General features: G+C 42.3%; 1 protein-coding gene across 2 annotated transcripts in view; it reads left to right on the forward strand.

Annotated features, from left to right (window-relative positions):
- ARHGAP10 (Rho GTPase activating protein 10) overlaps window positions 1-17,432 on the forward strand; it is a 256,918-nt gene that overhangs the window by 75,961 nt on the left and 163,525 nt on the right. Inside the window, exons 2-3 of one of the 2 annotated variants that reach the window (XM_070415283.1) lie at window positions 123-218; window positions 292-353. In XM_070415283.1, coding sequence (XP_070271384.1) covers window positions 123-218; window positions 292-353 — 158 coding nt within the window. Of the gene's footprint in view, window positions 1-122; window positions 219-291; window positions 354-591; window positions 596-17,432 lie in introns of those variants that run through there. The other variant, XM_070415284.1, reaches the window with a different exon arrangement.

The following is a 17,432-nucleotide window of genomic DNA, read 5'->3' on the forward strand; positions in this document are numbered from 1 at the left end:
TCGCGATGCTTCTAACGCTCTATCCCTCTCCCTTCCTCTCTATAAAAAATCAATAAAATATAAAAAACAAACAAAAAAACAAAAAACGAGGACCCATGTCATGATTAAATCTTTCTTCCTAGGTCTTTCGGCAGCCCAGCGGAAGTTTGCTCACTCGCTCAGAGACTTTAAGTTTGAGTTTATTGGCGATGCGGAGACCGATGATGAACGCTGCATAGGTACGTGAAGGGGAGGGTTTGGTCTGCTCTTCTTTGCTTTGTCCGCCAAATAACGATTCCTTTCTCTTGGCAGATGCTTCTTTGCGAGAATTTTCTAACTTTTTGAAGAACCTGGAAGAACAGAGGGAAATCATGGTGAGTTGTGGGATGTGAATGAATAAATCTAACTTTGAGCAGGAGAAATCAGGTTTCTATTTCCTCAGTGGTGCTGACCGTGGCAAGATTTTAGATAAGTTGCTGGACTTCTGGACCTGTTTCTTTATCAGTAAAATAGTCAGACTATATCAGTGCCATCTAGATTTTCGTCAGCACTTGCATTTTACATTCAGGGGTGGGGAATGTCCGGCCCTTGGGCTGTCTAAGGTCTGGGAAATCATTTGGTCTGGCTCTGCCAAGTTATTAGGGGTGAATTAATTAAATGTTTGACCAAATATAGCAGGCTAATTTTTAAGTTGATAAATTTGTATGGCCTGTGAATGATGTTATAAATATCCAAATGGCCCTTGGCAGAAAAAAGGTGCCCCACCCCTGATTTAAATTGAGTCTCATGCAGAACCTTAATGTATCAAAAAGATAAAAGCAGAAAAGCTTATGTAGAAGCACAGGGACAGTAGGGCAATGTTAGAGCTATATCTGTCGATTTCTAGGCTGTGTGGAGAGGGAGGGAACTCAGGCCTGGAAGTCTTTAAGATCCCACTTTGCCTTGAGAATCGTGATGCCAGCAGTAATGATAATAGCTACACTTCATTGGGTGCTCTCCATGTATATGATGCTATGCTGAGTGCATTGCGTGGATCATCTTATTTACGCCCAGCAATGCAGTTTGAGTATATTGAATAATACTTAACCTTTCTTAAAAGCTTGCATTTCCCACCAAGTGACTGATACTCATTCATTGCACAAAAATTTACAGTAGAATTGGCACTGAATTAGGACACACTATTCTCACCATATTTTCAGGCTTTCAGAGGGCTTGTGAAGGCACTGTGGTCCTCTTAGGTTTTTCTGGCACAAACTGACATATTCAACCATTATTTATGTGATCCTGTAGTCACTGATTTTCCAGCTGTTTAGGCAAGTTTAAATGTGATAGTGGGTGAAAGTAGTACTGTGACATCACTTTTCTGCTACATGAAGTGGGTGTGAGTGTGTGGCTGATGGTGAAACTGCATGTTCTTAGTCTTTGTTAATAGCCGTGGACTTTTGTCTCAACTCTCTTTGATATTTAGTTGTACTTTCCTGGGATCCTGAGCCTTCAGCATATATGTAGCAGATCACCTTTTGCCTTTTATGTTCCAGTGACTGATTAAAATCTGAACACAGAGGCAAAGCCAAGTCCCTGCCCTAAGGGAGGTTACATTCTAGAAAGGGGAGGTGATAATAATAAAAAAAACCCCATATAATCCATTGTCAGGTAGTGATAAGTGCTACAGAATTTAATAAGGAAGGGTACGTAGCCAGAGAGTAGGGCCCTGTACTGTTACACCTAGAGTGGGGAGAGAGGCCTGTGCACAGAGAACTCCAGGTATCTGGGGGAAGAGAGTACTGGTCAAATTGGTGCTAAATTTTAGCTCTGCAGCAATACTGTGTAACCACAGTCGGTCTTTTTTTTAATCCTCACCTAAGGATATGTTTTCATTGATTTTAGAGAGAGAGGAAGGGAGAGAAAGGAGGGAAATATCGATATGAGAGAGAAACATTGATCAGTTGCCTCCTGTACATGCACTCATGAGGAACTGAATCCTGGGATTGAAACCACAATGTAGGTACGTGCCCTGACTGGGAATCGAATCTGCGACCTTTTGGTGTATAGCAGGGATGGAGAACCTTTTTTCTGCTAAGGGCCTTTGGATATTTATAGCATCCATTCATGGGCCATACAGAATTATCAGCCAAAAAATTAGCCTGCTGTATTTGATCAAACATTTAATCAACTCACCCCTGATGCCTCGGCAGGGCCAGGCCAAATGATTTGGAGGGTCTTATATGGCCCGAGGGCTGGACGTTCCCCACCCCTGATTGTTCAGGATGACACTCTACCAGCTCAGCCACTCAGTCAGGGCACTACTCCCTGTCTTGATATTCTGTTTCCAATTTATGTTCCCGAGGTGAAATGACTATGTCAAAAAACCAGAGTGTGGTCTTCGCTCCAGGCTGTCTGATAGAGATAGCATGGTTCTCAGAGCTGAGTTAGGGGATTTATTGATTTAATCTTCAGTTGTGATGGGGGTTGATAGGGTATCTGTCTTAGATAGGAGGAGGATGGCTGGGCTAGGCTTTCACTGCAGGGTAGAAGTAAGAATAGGATGTTGTGTGTTTAAGGCCATGAACCTCAGAGAGGAATGGGACAGTCTATTATAACCCTCTGTGGGAACAGTAACACTGTAAAGGCATGGGGGACCCCTGGACCTGCTGGGGTTGGACCCCAACATAACACCTGCTGGATAACAGGAAAATATTCAAAGCCAGCAAGCAGTGGGGGCAGCTGTGACCAACCACAGAATTAACAGGACATCTGAGCATCTAATGATCTTTTTTTTTTTCTCTAACGTTTTAGTGGAAAGTTTTGAATGTGTACGAAAGGTAGAGAGAAAAATATAATTAAACTGCATGTACTCATCACCCAGCTTCAATAACCATTGCCACACAACCGATCTTGTTTCTCCTCTATCTCTTACTGCCACCCCCATTATTTTGATAGAAAGCCCAGTATCATCCATAAATACCTTAGTGTGTAGCTCTTAAAGATAACTCTTTGAACCACAGTATCCTTGTCTTACCTAAAAACAAATAACAATTCCTCAATTTGACAAAGAATTAGGCTGTATTCAAATTTTTCTGATATTCATTCACATTTTGTTGCCCCTTCCCCAACCCCCCTTCTCCCCCCAAGTAACAGTGGTTTTGTTTGAATCTGGATCCAAACACAATATATTTGATTGATAAGTTTCTAAGTCACTTTTAATCTATAGGTCCTTCCTCCTTTTTTCCCCCTTGACAGGAATTCGTGGTGCTTTATTAGCTTTAAAAGACCTTTATGGTACTATGTTCTGAGTTAACAGTGATAATATTCTATAATAATAAAAGCATAATATGCTAATTAGACTGGACGTCCTCCCGGAAGACCTTCTGGATGAAGCCAGGGCTGTGAGGGAAGCCCGGGTCCCGGGTGCCAGGGGAAGGAAGGCCTATTGTTGCACGAATTTCGTGCATCAGGCCTTTAGTGAAGTTAATAAAAGATAAAAAGTTTGACATTTAACCGATATGGATGTTATTTGGGTGTTTCTGTCTAATCTTAATAGTCAGTGATCACTTTTTTTTTAAGCATGTAAATTGTAAGGAATTATTATGGCTAGCTTTGTTCCTTTAAGTTGCTTTGAATACTTAGGGGAAAAAAATTTGTTATGCTTTACTAGACACCAGCCTTAAACTTTTGCATAAGAAAAGATACCTCTCTCAAGAAGTGTCCAATGTTGTGGAGACTAACTGGTACAAAGTTAATTAAAATACATGACAGTAAGTGCAGGAGCAGAGGTATAGAGTGTGGCTGCATGGAGTGGGGAGCAGCTAAGCCCGTGCTGCTCAGGAAAGACAGTCTGGAAGAGGTGGTATTTGAGCTGGAGTGCAGGGGACAGAGACGCCAAGGAGGGCCTTTGTATCATTTCACCAGCTCTCACCTCCCCAACACAGTGACAAGGAGGTAAGGACGGTCTTTAAACAAGTGGATGCCAGCTCATTCTGCGAACTTTTAAAAACTCTTATTTTACTTCAAATATTCCAAACCAGCAACATGTTAAAATAGCCACATATTTAAAAAGGAATGGGAAATGACAGCTGTAAATCGAGACAGAAATATTCTAAAATTGGAGACACCATTCCTGAACTGCATTTACAGGTGAATCAGAGTTAGTCAGGTAAGGAAAGAGGGAAGTGAGGCAGTAGTTTCCTCCTTGGGGAAGACAAATCGATTTTGGAAAAGAGGGAGGTGTGTGTTTGCCTGCCCCGCCCCCCCACTGGTGTCCAGCTCTGTAGCTATTAACTGAAGTGTCGGAAAGGGAAGTGGAAAGAAGGCCCGTCTAGCCAGCCAGAGTTTTTCCTCCGTGCACAGAAGTCCGGTTTCTATGAATTGGGTGTGCCTCGCCCCATAAAAGGCCAATGTTGTCTTTTTTCAGGACAGTGTTTTCAAGTAAGTAGTTTGCGCTGAAAATATTGCCACCCTTGACTGTGAAAGTGAGGAGCCGGGTGCCGTGAGTGGCCAGCGTTGCCCTGCAGTCTTCCGTGCATGCTGTCGGAGGGAGCCGCTGCGTGGTGTCTCCGCCAGCATTCCGGAGATGCTCTCTCTGGTGAGGCAGGACAGGGTGTCCTCATCCCAGGCGGGCTGCTGGCCAGGAATTTAAGGACTTTTAAAATAGTGCTGTAGTGTTTAAAAGGGCTTCATCCTGTATTTACTTCTCTGCATGTATCCTTTTATCATAGGAGTTAGTTTTGTCCTCCGAAACATGACCGCTCAGTTTCAGGGGGTTGTGCGAGGCCCAGAGGCCCAGGAAAGCTTTGGGGAAGGGGGATAGCGGGAGAGAGGAGGTCTAGCTTGCCTGATGATGCACAAAAGTGCCCCCCTCCCCATGCCACTGGGCTGGCAAGTGGGCGAGAGGGGTGTCTCTTCCGCCAGCTGCATCCCTTTCCCACCTGAGCAAGATGACCCTTTGCCTGCACAGACTCTGGAGGCGGTTGAGTCCCTCTTCTGTTCATTCCATGTTGTTTTCCCCACCGCAGATTCTACTCTTGTGAAAACACTGGGCTGGGTGATTTGCCCTGAGCTTATGCCTGGGTAAGGAAGGCCCTATGCTTCTGAGAACCAAACACTTTTTGTTAATAGTTTAGATGGTTTCAGGCAAGACACTAGCATTGCCTCAATCCTTGTCTGATTTGCTTCACTCCTTTCTCATCATTTCTCTCATTGCCTCAAATATCTTATAGTCATGTAGTTAAGCGGTTTCTATATCTTTGGGGGGGGGGGGGGTGTTACACTAGTTTTTGTCCCAAATTTTCCATTTTTTTTTACTTTCAAAAGTTTCATCATATTATTAGAAAAACCCATGTTGGTTAAAATGAACTAAATCATGTTGATCCTTTGGTAGACATTTTCATGATAATCTTTCCATAGTGCACCCTGGGGGCGGCAGTCCTCAATGCTTGGCCCCTCACCCATCAGCATCAATATCACCTGGGAACACGCTAGAAATGCAAACTCTTGGGCCCCAACCCAGACCAACTGTGTCAGAAACTCTGGGGGGGGGGGGGGGGGGTTGTTCATCAGCCTCCAGGTTATTGTCACACATGCTGAAATCAGAACCACTGGCCTAGGGTGTCAGTGAAGACTCGGCTGGCATTCCTAGCCTTGGAGCTAAAGCTGTCTGCAAGTTGGATGCACTATAAATTGCCTTTTAATGATTTTAGGTCTACCACAAGGTTCAAATAATCTTTAAAAATTTAAGCTTTGACTTGTCATTTCCAAAGGATTTTGGACTATATCTAGGTGGTTTGTTTAGTGGAACAAAGGTTTCTGCTGTTAGGAATTTTAGTGTTACTTGATTTGTGTTTAACTTTGTTTGTGAGTTCCTGTAATGTGTTAAGTGCCTGGGGCATCCCATTGGAAAGAATGTGCCTTTAGTTTCATCTTACTTTAATTATAAATTTCATATGATACATCAGGCCTGTTTTAATCAGTTCTTTTATAGATAAAGTGTCACATTTTTGTGTGGAATTCTGTTGCCAGGCACATTCAGATTGGGGGGGATCCATCTTGAATTTATTTATGAAAACATTTCTCAGTTTTGTTTAAAAGTTTGTAGAGATCTAACTTTTTTTTTTTAAATATATTTTATTGATTTTTTACAGAGAGGAAGGGAGAGAGATAGAGAGTTAGAAACATCGATGAGAGAGAAACACCGATCAGCTGCCTCCTGCACATCTCCCACTGGGGATGTGCCCACAACCCAAGTACATGCCCTTGACCGGAATCGAACCTGGGACCCTTCAGTCCGCAGGCCGATGCTCCATCCACTGAGCCAAACCGGTTTCGGCGAGATCTAACTTTATGAAGAGTTTTCCTCTTTGAAACTGATGTTTACCTTTTCACACATCATCAATTTTACAAATAAAAACTGTGTGGTTTTTTTTTTTCTTCTTGTAAACCCATTATAATTCAGTTAGATGTGGATGTCATTGTGAAGCCTGTGTTGTTGTTTTTTGAGAATGTACGTTTTGAGAGTTGGGTTTTGACTGGCCCAGAATCCTATGGACATTATGGTCAGGACTAACTCAAATCAAAATCCTAAAGTGAGCGAGGATGTCTTCCGCAGGAGGCCCGGGCTCCTTCTTGGACCCCGTTTGTGCGGGGCCGTGCCTCTGACTCAGTGTTCTCGCTCGGTGACTCACTATCATCTGTGGCCTCACAGCCTTGTCATCCCAGATCCTACTTCCCTACTGAAACTTCTGTTTCCTATTTTAATATCCTGGGGCGTGTTCCCTGCTTCTGAGGAATCAGCTAGCTCTTCTGATTAAACAGTGACTGCTGGCATGAAAGAGCAAAGAGTAGACATGAACTCTTCCTCCTCTGCCCACCGAACAAGGGACACCCGACTTAACCAGCCTGCTTGCTTCATTGTCTGATCCAGAGACGTGGTTCCCTTAGTGGGAATCAGTTCAGCTGAATGTACAGTTTTATGAGAAAACTGTGGGCTTAGCCAGGGCATCTCAAATCATTCTTAAGATCCTGTCACGATGTACTCAGAGGTGTGGCCTTGGCTCTTAAAACAAAGGGCTGAGAGAGAATTTAGGATAATTCACACTTAACCACTTGACTTAGGCAAACAAACAAGCAAGCTAGTACTGGAACAAGTGAGGTGGAATGATTTGATCTACATCACAAAATAAGTTGGTGATAGAGACTAAAAATCAAATCTTCTGTTGTGGGATCCCAAAGACATTATTCCTTGCCTTTAGCTCCTTGTAGGAGTTAATGCCCTTTCCTTCACCTTTAAGCATGGGTGAATGGAGATGTGTCTTTATAGCTGCTATCCACCAGGCAGCGGTCATGAAGAAACATGAATTTGGTTCTGTTTTCTCCTGGCCTGTTTGGACAACTGTAGTCTCTCGATATTTCAGTCACCAAACCATGTAAGGACCAGTTAAAGAGGAAATATGTATGAATCCTGGTGGGTATCTAAAGATCTGCCAGTGAGACCTGGTTCGGTCAAGGAAGTGCTAATGTCAGCCTCAAGCGAGTGGGTGCCATTGTCTTGGAGGAAAATCCTGGAGACCACAGTGGAGCACTCCTTAAGGAAATACTGCATCACCAATATTTTTGACGACACAGAGGAAAAAAAATAGGTGGGGAAAGCCAGGTATTACTGGCTGAAAGGAAAAGGGATTCAGAGGAGTTGGACTCTGAAGTTGTTTTAGAAATATTGCTTGTTTTCTTCTTTGCTCATGCACAAGAGGGTTACATGGTAAAAATATATCTAACTCTCAATCAAATAGCTTCTTAAGTACATATAAAAGCTCCAAATGTTAAGATAATAAATCAAGATTTCGTTAGCATTTCTTCTTCACAGTCTATAAAATGATGGAGTGTTTTACTATTATGTAATGGCGTGTTAGATTTAAGGAAATGCAGTACCAAAAGGGTGCTGGGGTCCGGAGGAATACCAGTGGCCGTGGTGGTGCAATGGGAAGAACTGGACTTTGGCAGCCATGAGGCTGTTCTCAGATCTCCAACTACAGGGAGCATAGTTGACCATCAGGCCCAGCTGCCCTGTGGCTCCATCACTGCATTAGTGCGAAGGCCAAGGCCATGGCCATGCTGCTTATGCCTGTCTGCAGCCAGTGAGCACAGCAGGGGTGGTAAACCGGGCTCACTCCTGGGGACTCTGGAATCCTCTGACAGGCAGCCTGGGCTCAGAGAGTCCCTGAGAGCCTTGCCAAACTTTCCCTGGAACTGCATTCAGTCTAACATGGTCCACCCAGCCTTCCTCTCCTGTCTCCTTCCCCTGGGCTCAGCCCTGCATCACTGTCTGACAGCTCTTCCAGCCTTCCCTGGCTCCCTCCCTCTTTTCTCTCACAGAGGTTTCCTCTGTTACATTTGTTGTATTTTAAATCCTGTCTTGGTGTCTGCTTTTTAGAGAGACCTGGATTAGTATAGACACTGACTGTTCTGAGTCAGAGATAATGGATACAGGAGACTCAGTGTAGGTATTTATGGTTACTGTTATCTCTATCAGCAGGAAATGCTGCCTGGTTACTGTTACCACTGTCAGCAGGAAATGCTGCATTTGTATGGAAACTCTGTTCTTTATGTTACTGAAATTTAAAGGAGATTCCCACTTCATTAGTAAATCATATTTTTGAAGGCCTAGTATAAGGATATAGTGAGGAGTTAGGCTCTTGTCCAGTTTAAGTGGGAGAGAATGAGTAGGCAAGAGCCTTTCTATCCCATGTCCTTCCTTTTCTCTCTCAAATAGCCCAGGCATCACAGAAGGGCTGGAGATCACTCTTTGTCCTTGGTCAAAGGCCTAGATGTTCTTTTCTGAACAGTCTCTCTCTCTCTCTCTCTCTCTCTCTCTCTCTCATATTTTCTTGATTCAACAGTTTATTGCCTTATATTATGCAGTAGGTTCCATTTTTCACTATGCCACTGAATTATACCATTCACTTAAATCAGGGGTCCTCAAACTATGGCCCGCGGGCCATATGCGGCCTGCCGAAAACATTTGTTTTTTTACTTCAAAATAAGATATGTGCAGTGTGCATAGGAATTTGTTCATAGTTTTTTTTTTAAACTATAGTCCGGCCCTCCAACGGTCTGAGGGACAGTGAACTGGCCCCCTGTTTAAAAAGTTTGAGGACCCCTGACTTAAATGTTCTCTTACTTAAGCCTAAAAAACAAAATAGCAAATTCTCTCATGATACTTTCACAGCTGTCTTGATAGGCTTATCTTTTATTTACTTCTGTGGGCTTTTATTCCTTCTCATAATGTTCTGCCCAAGTATTTATTTTGTTTTAAAAATAGAAGTTAGTTCTGTATTGTCTCTCATACACGGATGGAAAGAAGATCAAGGTTGAATCTCTGCACATCCTTATTAGGTTAGGTTAACTCATTCTTAATATAGCCAATAGTTTGTTTTGAAGGTTTTCATTTTTTCCTAAGCATAATAAAAAATATCTTTATTGGTGGAGTCTATTTGATGTAAATAATCTAAATATAATGACTACTTTCTTTTTTTGATTAATGTGCTTCAAAATTGATGCAAATTCTTTTTCCTTCAAACAAACCCAAAGATATTTGTTCATTAAGGGAATCTTAAACTTTTGTGATACACTTATTCCCCCCCCCACCCCCCAGAGAAAGGTCATAGTCAGATATTCTGGGAATAAAGTCAGAGAGCAGAAGTGGTCAGAACTTTAGATCAAATCCTCTAGTTTTGTTAGCTTTTAAGCTATTCAGAATTTAGGATTGAAAGTTGATGTGAACTGTTATTGGGGACATCTTATTCTTGGACTGTCTGAAGAAAAGCAGAAGTGTGGTAACTGAACTAGTGAATTTGGAATATATATTTTACAAGTTATGGTTCCTAGGCATTAAGTGAGATGCCATGGTTTTGAAAGAATCAGACATTCAAGAAACCATTTCGTATTAATTGGCTTCTAATTTTTAGGTTTAAACTTAGGTTAATTAATTTATAGCATCTCTGTACCCGTGTCCCAATTAGCGCTTTGGGTATGGGTTCATTAAGATTCTCATTAGTTCTTAGCTGGTGTGTTTGAGCTATTACCAAAAACTTAATTTCATTTTTACATTATTTTTTTCTACCAGGAGGATTAGGTTAGCTTGCTTAAAAATAAAATGTCATCTAGGGATTTCTTTATTTGGAAATTAGAATTGCTTTTACTGTGACGCCCCCTTCCTCTTTTTACTTAATTGTTTTAAGTATGTAGAGTGCAAGTATTATTAGTCCATCTTACACTCTTGTCATATCAGAATCTTTGACTCTATTCTTTCTCATCTTATTTCAATCACTAAAAAAAGAGGTGGGAGGACTTCATTGTCCATTTAAATTTTCCTATTAAAACTGGAGTCCTGATTGATGGGGAAAGGCACAGGACAGGGAAAGACCTGCTTGATGGACGAAGAGGTAGCAAAGGATGAGTGTGGATAGAGAGTAATCTAATTAAGTAAAAATGAGTTAGTTTAATCAGGAAAAAAATCTTATGTAGGAATATTAAGAAGGATAGTACTGGAACCATTTTGATAAGATTAAGTTTCTGAAAAGATTGAAATATCCTATATTAGTAGATATTCATTTGCAAGGATTGGCTGTTTTGTTCAGGAAGTTAATTTATTGAAGAATGTTGATTAGATTGCAGTGTCTTCATAAGGTTCTTGGGAACCAAGAATGATGTCCCAGATCACGCCACAGACCTAGGCTTGGAGGAGACAATCTCCACTTTGCCACTGGGTATAAACACTACAGCCTGCGCCAGCAACACCCCTGCAGCCCCTGGTGGCTGTTGGTACAGCTCTTGCCTCTAGAAACTGGCATAGTGGCTACCGCCCACTAGACTCTCCGGTCACTGGTTTTTTGACACACCAGCTTCCAAATCAAAATCTTGGGTGGGAGCATGTAATTAATGGAAGTCTGCTCAGATGTCAATACTCACTGCAGGACTTCCGGGAAAGCAAGTGTGTGGCTTTTTCACCTCTTGTAGTGGCTTCTGCCTCATTAGGAAGGAGAATCCCTCAAACATAGGGAGGGATTTCAAGTGCCTCGTAGCCCAAAAGGACAGATGTCCCCTACCTGTGTTGTTCATGCCTGATTACACGGCAATGCCATTTTCCCATGACAAGATTAAAAAAAATGATTTTTGGAGAGCTTCAGTGTGCCTACTTTTAGTTATGCATATGTATGTCTGCTAGATAATCACATGCCTACTTTCATTATTTAGTTGCTTACATATGTGTCCGCATTTTAAAATGAAATCACCAGTGTATAATTTAGGAGTTTTCCCACTTATTTCATGAAAAAGTTATTTCAACTCCTGACACCTTAGACATGTTTATCACAGGCTACATTCTGAACTTTTCAGCACTGCTTTGCACAGTGCCTCCTGGCATATCTGTCTGGGTTCTTTGGGATCCAGCAGCACCTTTTGAAACCTCTTTCTGATGCTTTCATTGGAAATTTTATCTCAAGCCACAAATACTCATTTGCAGGAAATTTGGACAGTCTTTTAAAAAAAAAATGTATCCCTGAGCTGTGTTTTCATGATTTGCTTAATGTGACCACTCACCTTTTAAAGCTATCTTCACGAAAACAGGGAGCCCTGATCATTTTGATGGCATCTTCAGAATGACAACTGAATCTTAGGTTTCTTAGATTTCCCTCGTTTTTCTGACCCAGAACTGTTCCTGATCTCTAAGCATCTGAAACCAGTTGCTTAGAGTTCTTTGTTGATCAAAATAATGGGAAGTGCACTCCTTAAGGAAACTCTAAGAATTCTTATATGAGCAGGTCCCTTTTCCCTGAGGGACAGTTTTGGGGAAAATATTCCCTGTGTTTGGACATGTGCTGTCATGATAGTCCCTTGGCACCCTTTTTCAGGGTTCTGTTTCAAGGAAAATAAGGAATATGTCTTTGCCAAATGGTTACTTTGTTGCTTTTCTTGACATTGGGATAGGAAAGTAGAGTTTTCCCTTTAGTCTAATGAAATGGGAAGTGTCTGGAAGGTCATGGGAGAAAATAGTGGAATTCTCGTTTGCTCTCAGATAATGCATTCCTCTGGGGTCAAGAAGACTGGGAATCCAGGATTAAAATACTGAGGGCCGTGGAGAACAGACATAAATCCTTCTGTCTTATTAGACTCAGTCTGGTCTCATTAGTACTGAGTGATTAGAAAGGCATGATTAGCCCTAGCCGGTTGGTTCAATGGTTAGAGTGTCGGCCCTAGGACCGAAGGGTAGAGAGTTTGATTCTGGTCAAAGGCACATACCTACTTTGCAGGCTCCATCCTGGCCCCAGTCAGGGCATGTGCAGGAGGCAACCAGTGGATGTGTCTCTTCACATCCATGTTTTTCTCCCTCTCTCTCTCCCCTTCTCTTCCAATCTCTCTCTCAAAAAGAAAATCAATGGAAAAATATCCTCGGGTGAGGATTAACCAAAAAGAAAAAAAAAAAGAAAGAAGAAAGGCATGATTAGTATTTATACAGATTTACTCATGTCTTTAAAATATTGTATTAAAGATATCATTGGATGTAATTTTGCCTTTGTTGCCTTTTTACTCACTATGGGCTTTGGCTCTAAGCCCCATTCTCTTTAGAATTTAGATCAGGGACTTGGCCTTTGGTCTCGGATGTGGGGGGAGTCTAAAGTAGTGGCAGTGGTTCCGTCCCACAGTGGGGTCTGATTCTCTGCTGATCAGCCACATTGTCAACATATTTCTCAGCTGCAGCTCAAACTATAGAGGTAGGAAAAGCGACCGCCCTACCATTCCTTTTCTTTTTTCTTAAATTTGTTTTTATTGTTGAAAGTATTACAGCCCTAGCCAGTTTGGCTCAGTGGATGGAGCATCGGCCCATGGACTGAAGGGTCGTGGGTTCTACTCCAGCCAATGGCAGTACCTCGTTGCAGGCTCGATCCTAGGCCCTGGTCGGGGCTCATATGGGAGGCAACTAATCGACATGTCTCTCTCTCACATTGATATTTCTCTCTCCCTTCCACTCTCTAAAAAATCAATGGAAAAATATACTCAGGTGATGACTAACAACAACAAAAGTATTACAGATGCCTCCCTTTGACCCCCTCCACCCTGCTCCTGCTCCCTCCACAGCCTTTTCTTTTTAGACATGCAATTTCTTATATCCAAATGTCTACTGAAAAGGGATTTCAGACTTGACTAGTGGGGAAAAATTTAATCCCCCAGGCTGTTATATGATAATCCCATTCTTTTATGTTGAGGTGTGAAATTCTAGTGGATTCTGTGGTTTGCCATCATACATGATAAGGCAACATTTATATGTAGTTCATACTTCCACTTCTCCCAGTTATATAGAATCCTGCAACCGGAGGGAGGGACAGGACTTTGGACATCTCAGCCAGCTTTCTCTCAGTACAACAATCTGGACATTGGTCATCTAGCTTCCACTTGTTTATGCGGAAGCAGCTATAGGTCACCACACTGCGTGGCCTCTGGTTGGTCTTAGTGAGTTCCTCTTGAGAGTAAACCCAAGTCTGACCTGGTGTGTCCTCTTCAAGCAAATCAAAATGATTTTCACTTCTCCTGGCAGTACTCATTTAAATATCGAAAGACAGCTTTCACAGTCCCTTTAAATGTTCTTTTATCCCCAACCCCATTAAACACCTCTGGTTTTCTTACCTGTTCCTCCTACACCTTTTTAGCATTCTAGTCACATTCCTGCTTTGCCCCATTTAGAAAATGTCCTATTGAGACAAGCTCTGATCTAATGGGACACAATTGAATGATTACCTTGTTTGGATTCAAATAGTATATACGTAACCGATGTATGGATGTGTTCATTAATCTTCTAGGCCAGTTTATGACGACTTTGGCACATGCTAAACCTCAGTTAACACAAATTTTTAGGGATTAAAGCCCCTATTAAGGTCCACTATTACATTCACATAAACTGTTGTTAAGATACCTTTTACACTTGAGCCTTTCCGCATTGAAACGATAGATTGCTTGTCCCAGTCAAATTCTATGGCACTACTTTGGAATCTCTCTTTTCAGCTTGAGAGTTAGTAGAACTGTGATTCTTTTCTATTTTATATTTCAACCTTTGCTCCCAACTTTTGGTCCCCTGCAAATTTGGTAAATGTATATTAAAATATGCACTCAGATGAGAGTAAGTAGAACATCTTATGCCTCTGTACTCAAGATGATTCTCTCAGGCAGGGCTCAGTCAACTGTGGCCCATGGGCCAAACCCATTACTCCTCCTGTTTTTGTAAATGAAATTTTGTTGCGACACAGCTATGCTTATTCACTTCCATACTGTGCATGACTGCTTTTGTGCTGTAACAGCAGGATTGGGTAGTTGTAGCTGAGGCCGTGTGGTGGCCAAGTCTACATTAATTACCAGCTGGCCTTTTAGAAAAAGTTGGCTGACCCCTCCTCCAAGGTGAGAGCAGCTGATTAATTCACATGCTTTCTGTTTATGTGGACACAGTCTGTTGGTAAGCCGGACTATCCAGAAAACTCTCCAGAGCTCATTAGCAAAGGCTTTCCATAGCTTCCGTGTGTGTGTGTGTGTGTGTGTGTGTGTGTGTGTGTGTGTGTGTCTGGTTCAAATATTTTATGAGAAAAAATACGGTTATGTAACCTTATATGTATATATTTAAATCGCATTCTATATTTGCTTCCTCTCACTTTAAATTATCGGATTGATTTCTATACTATGCTGGTTTGGAAAGCTTTTCCCAACATCATTACTTCAGCTGATTCTTAAATTGGGAAACTGCCATCAGCAGAAATTTGCCTTCAGAGTTTTAGGGGGAGCTGTGTTGGTATTCATTTGTTTCTGGGGGTGAAGAATCCTGTCTTGGCATTAGAAAACTTCAGTGACACTTATTACTAACAAATACTATACAATTCTTCTATGAGATTATAAAAGGAAGTTAGAGATTCCAGAAAACAATCCTTATTGCTCAACCCACATTGCCTTACTGAAGCTCTTAGTAGCTACATTATTTTGTTCTTAAATAGAATGCTTAAAGTTCAGTTCACAAGTTACACAATTAGACTTTCTTCAAGAAAAATGGTAATGAATTCTATGTTAAAATGGTTTTTTATGTTATTGTTGTTGAAGAATTGGATATAGTGTTATCTGACACAGCTACAACTTTCCTATTTTGAAGATTTGCTTACTGACCCACAAACAATAAGACAGAATCCCCTTATATTCTTTTCCTACACTAGTGTTAGCCCTGGGAAGTTAGAGATTGCATCACATTAATTCTCCAAGTGGAAAGAAAATATAATGACCTAAAAATTGCTCTTGTGTAATCTTTGTGGTGTGGTCTTTTTTGAAGGACAGTGTATGGAGTTTTACTATTCACATTTAAAAAATCCTCACCTGAGGAGGTGTTTTTATTGATTTTTTTTTGAGAGAGAAGGAGTGGGGGTTGGGGGGGGGGGGGAGAGAGAGAGAGAAATTGATGTGAGATAGAAACATTGATTGGCCACCTCCCATACATACTCTGACCAGGGATCCAACCCACAGCCTAGGTATGTGCCCTGACGGGGAATCAAACCTGCCTCCTTTTGGTGTACAGGGCGATGCTCCAACCAACTGAGCCTCCCACCCAGGGCAAGGGTTCACATTTTAAAAAGCCCTCCATATACCATCCTATTGGTGCCTACATTAGCATTTTCTGAGCGTTTCCCAGGTGCCCACCTGATCCTGACTCTACTTCTTCAGCTGCTTTAGTGACACTGAGCTGCTTGTGGTCTCATGCCCTGAAATTGTTGTTTCCCCCTCTCTTTCTACCCTCACCCTTTGCGTGGGGAACTCCTGTACGCTGTTTGGGCCCAGCCCTGCATTTTCCCCTTCAGGAAGCCTTCCTTACTCAGGTGCCTGCTCCATGCCGCTTGCCAGCACTGTGCATACAGTGTCATATTATGCTGGTGTGTTTACTCTCTTGGCAATACTCTCACCCAGGATGAACGGAACCACCCACCTTCTCCTTGCATGGCTAAAGAAGGATCTCACAACGAGGCAGATGAATGTCTTCAGAAACTCCTGCTCCCCTGTCTCCGAGGGCCAGCCGTCCTGCTCAGGAATGTTCATGGCTCTGTGGGAAGTGTGTTGGCCACTGCTTGTAATGATCCTCCCTTCGTTCTCCTCTCTTTTCAAACTTTGTCCCATGCGCAGACTCTCCCGAGAGATACCCAAAAGATTAGTGAAACAGAGACAGGTCCCGAGCCTGAAAAAGAAGTGTAGATCAGAGATACAAAGCGGGAAGACATCTGCAGTGGATGCGTTTGAAGTTATGGAAGGCCGTAGGTAGGATGGGTAGAGGACAGAAGGAAAAGGTCCCAGCGCTTGGGTCAGGAAAGGGAAGCTTAGGAGGGGAACACAGCAATGAAGATTGAAACAAGCCATCACAGCATTGGGTGAAAGAAGAAAGGAGTGTAACTGTGAGCTGAGGATAAAGAAGGAATGAGACCATAGCGATATCTAAGAAAGAACTAACAAGCAGGTAGTTAATGACCAAAAAGTGAGACCTCTGTGGCAACTACCCTTCTTCAGAATGCTGTTCATGACGACAGAGCAGAGAGATGTCTGCTGGAAGGGAACACAAGGTCTAGTGAGGGAATGTTTCTTCTTTTTTAAAGATGGATTTAAGATGGATCAGCTTTTAAGAGATGAGAGCACATCTAAAGGGCCATGTGAACCAAAAGTCATGGTTCACCGTCTCTAACGTGGGAGGAGATGGGGTGCTGACCGTGCACCAGTGTTGGACTGTCATAGGAGCACAGACCCTTCACTCCCTGCAGTAGGACATCAGGAGAAAACAAGCGTCGGTACGATGGGCCTGCAGATTTCAGGAAGGGAAGCGAAGGGAGGTGCTCCCAGATGGTTATTTTGTCCATGACAAGGCAGGGGAAGAGAGTTCAAACTCCGGGCATCATGAGGATTCCCTACCACACAGTGTGAATGGCCTCTTTGGGAGAAACCCTTACACAATGAAACACTGCAAATGAACCTTTGCTTAAAGTTTCACTTGGTTGGAGCATCGTTCCGTGTGCCGAAAGGTCATGGGTTCAATTCCCAGTCAGGGCACATACTCAGGTTGCAGGTTTGATCCCTGGTTAGGGTGTGTGTATAGGAGGCAACTGATTGATGTTTCTCTCTTTCACTTCCTCTCTCTCTCAAATCAGTGAGGATTTAAAAAATATCCTTTCCTATTCTAAGCCATGTATTCGTTTCCTGTGATTTTTAGTTTTAATTTTTAGGGGCTTTTGTTTGGGATAAAAATAGGGGTGGCAAATTATAGAAAAGGGAACCTCAAAACACTTTACAATTCTGGGTGTTTCTGGTCTCCTGGAAAGAGAGGCTAAGAAAGTCGTTAACTTGATGTTAAATGCACTCTCCTTAGGTAAATGTTCCCTTTTATTTGCATTTCAGCATTGCTT

This window comes from Myotis yumanensis, unplaced genomic scaffold, assembly GCF_028538775.1.
Source record: "Myotis yumanensis isolate MYYU_CA2020_CCGP unplaced genomic scaffold, mMyoYum1.0.hap1 SCAF_5, whole genome shotgun sequence".
Taxonomy (NCBI): Eukaryota; Metazoa; Chordata; class Mammalia; order Chiroptera; family Vespertilionidae; genus Myotis; species Myotis yumanensis.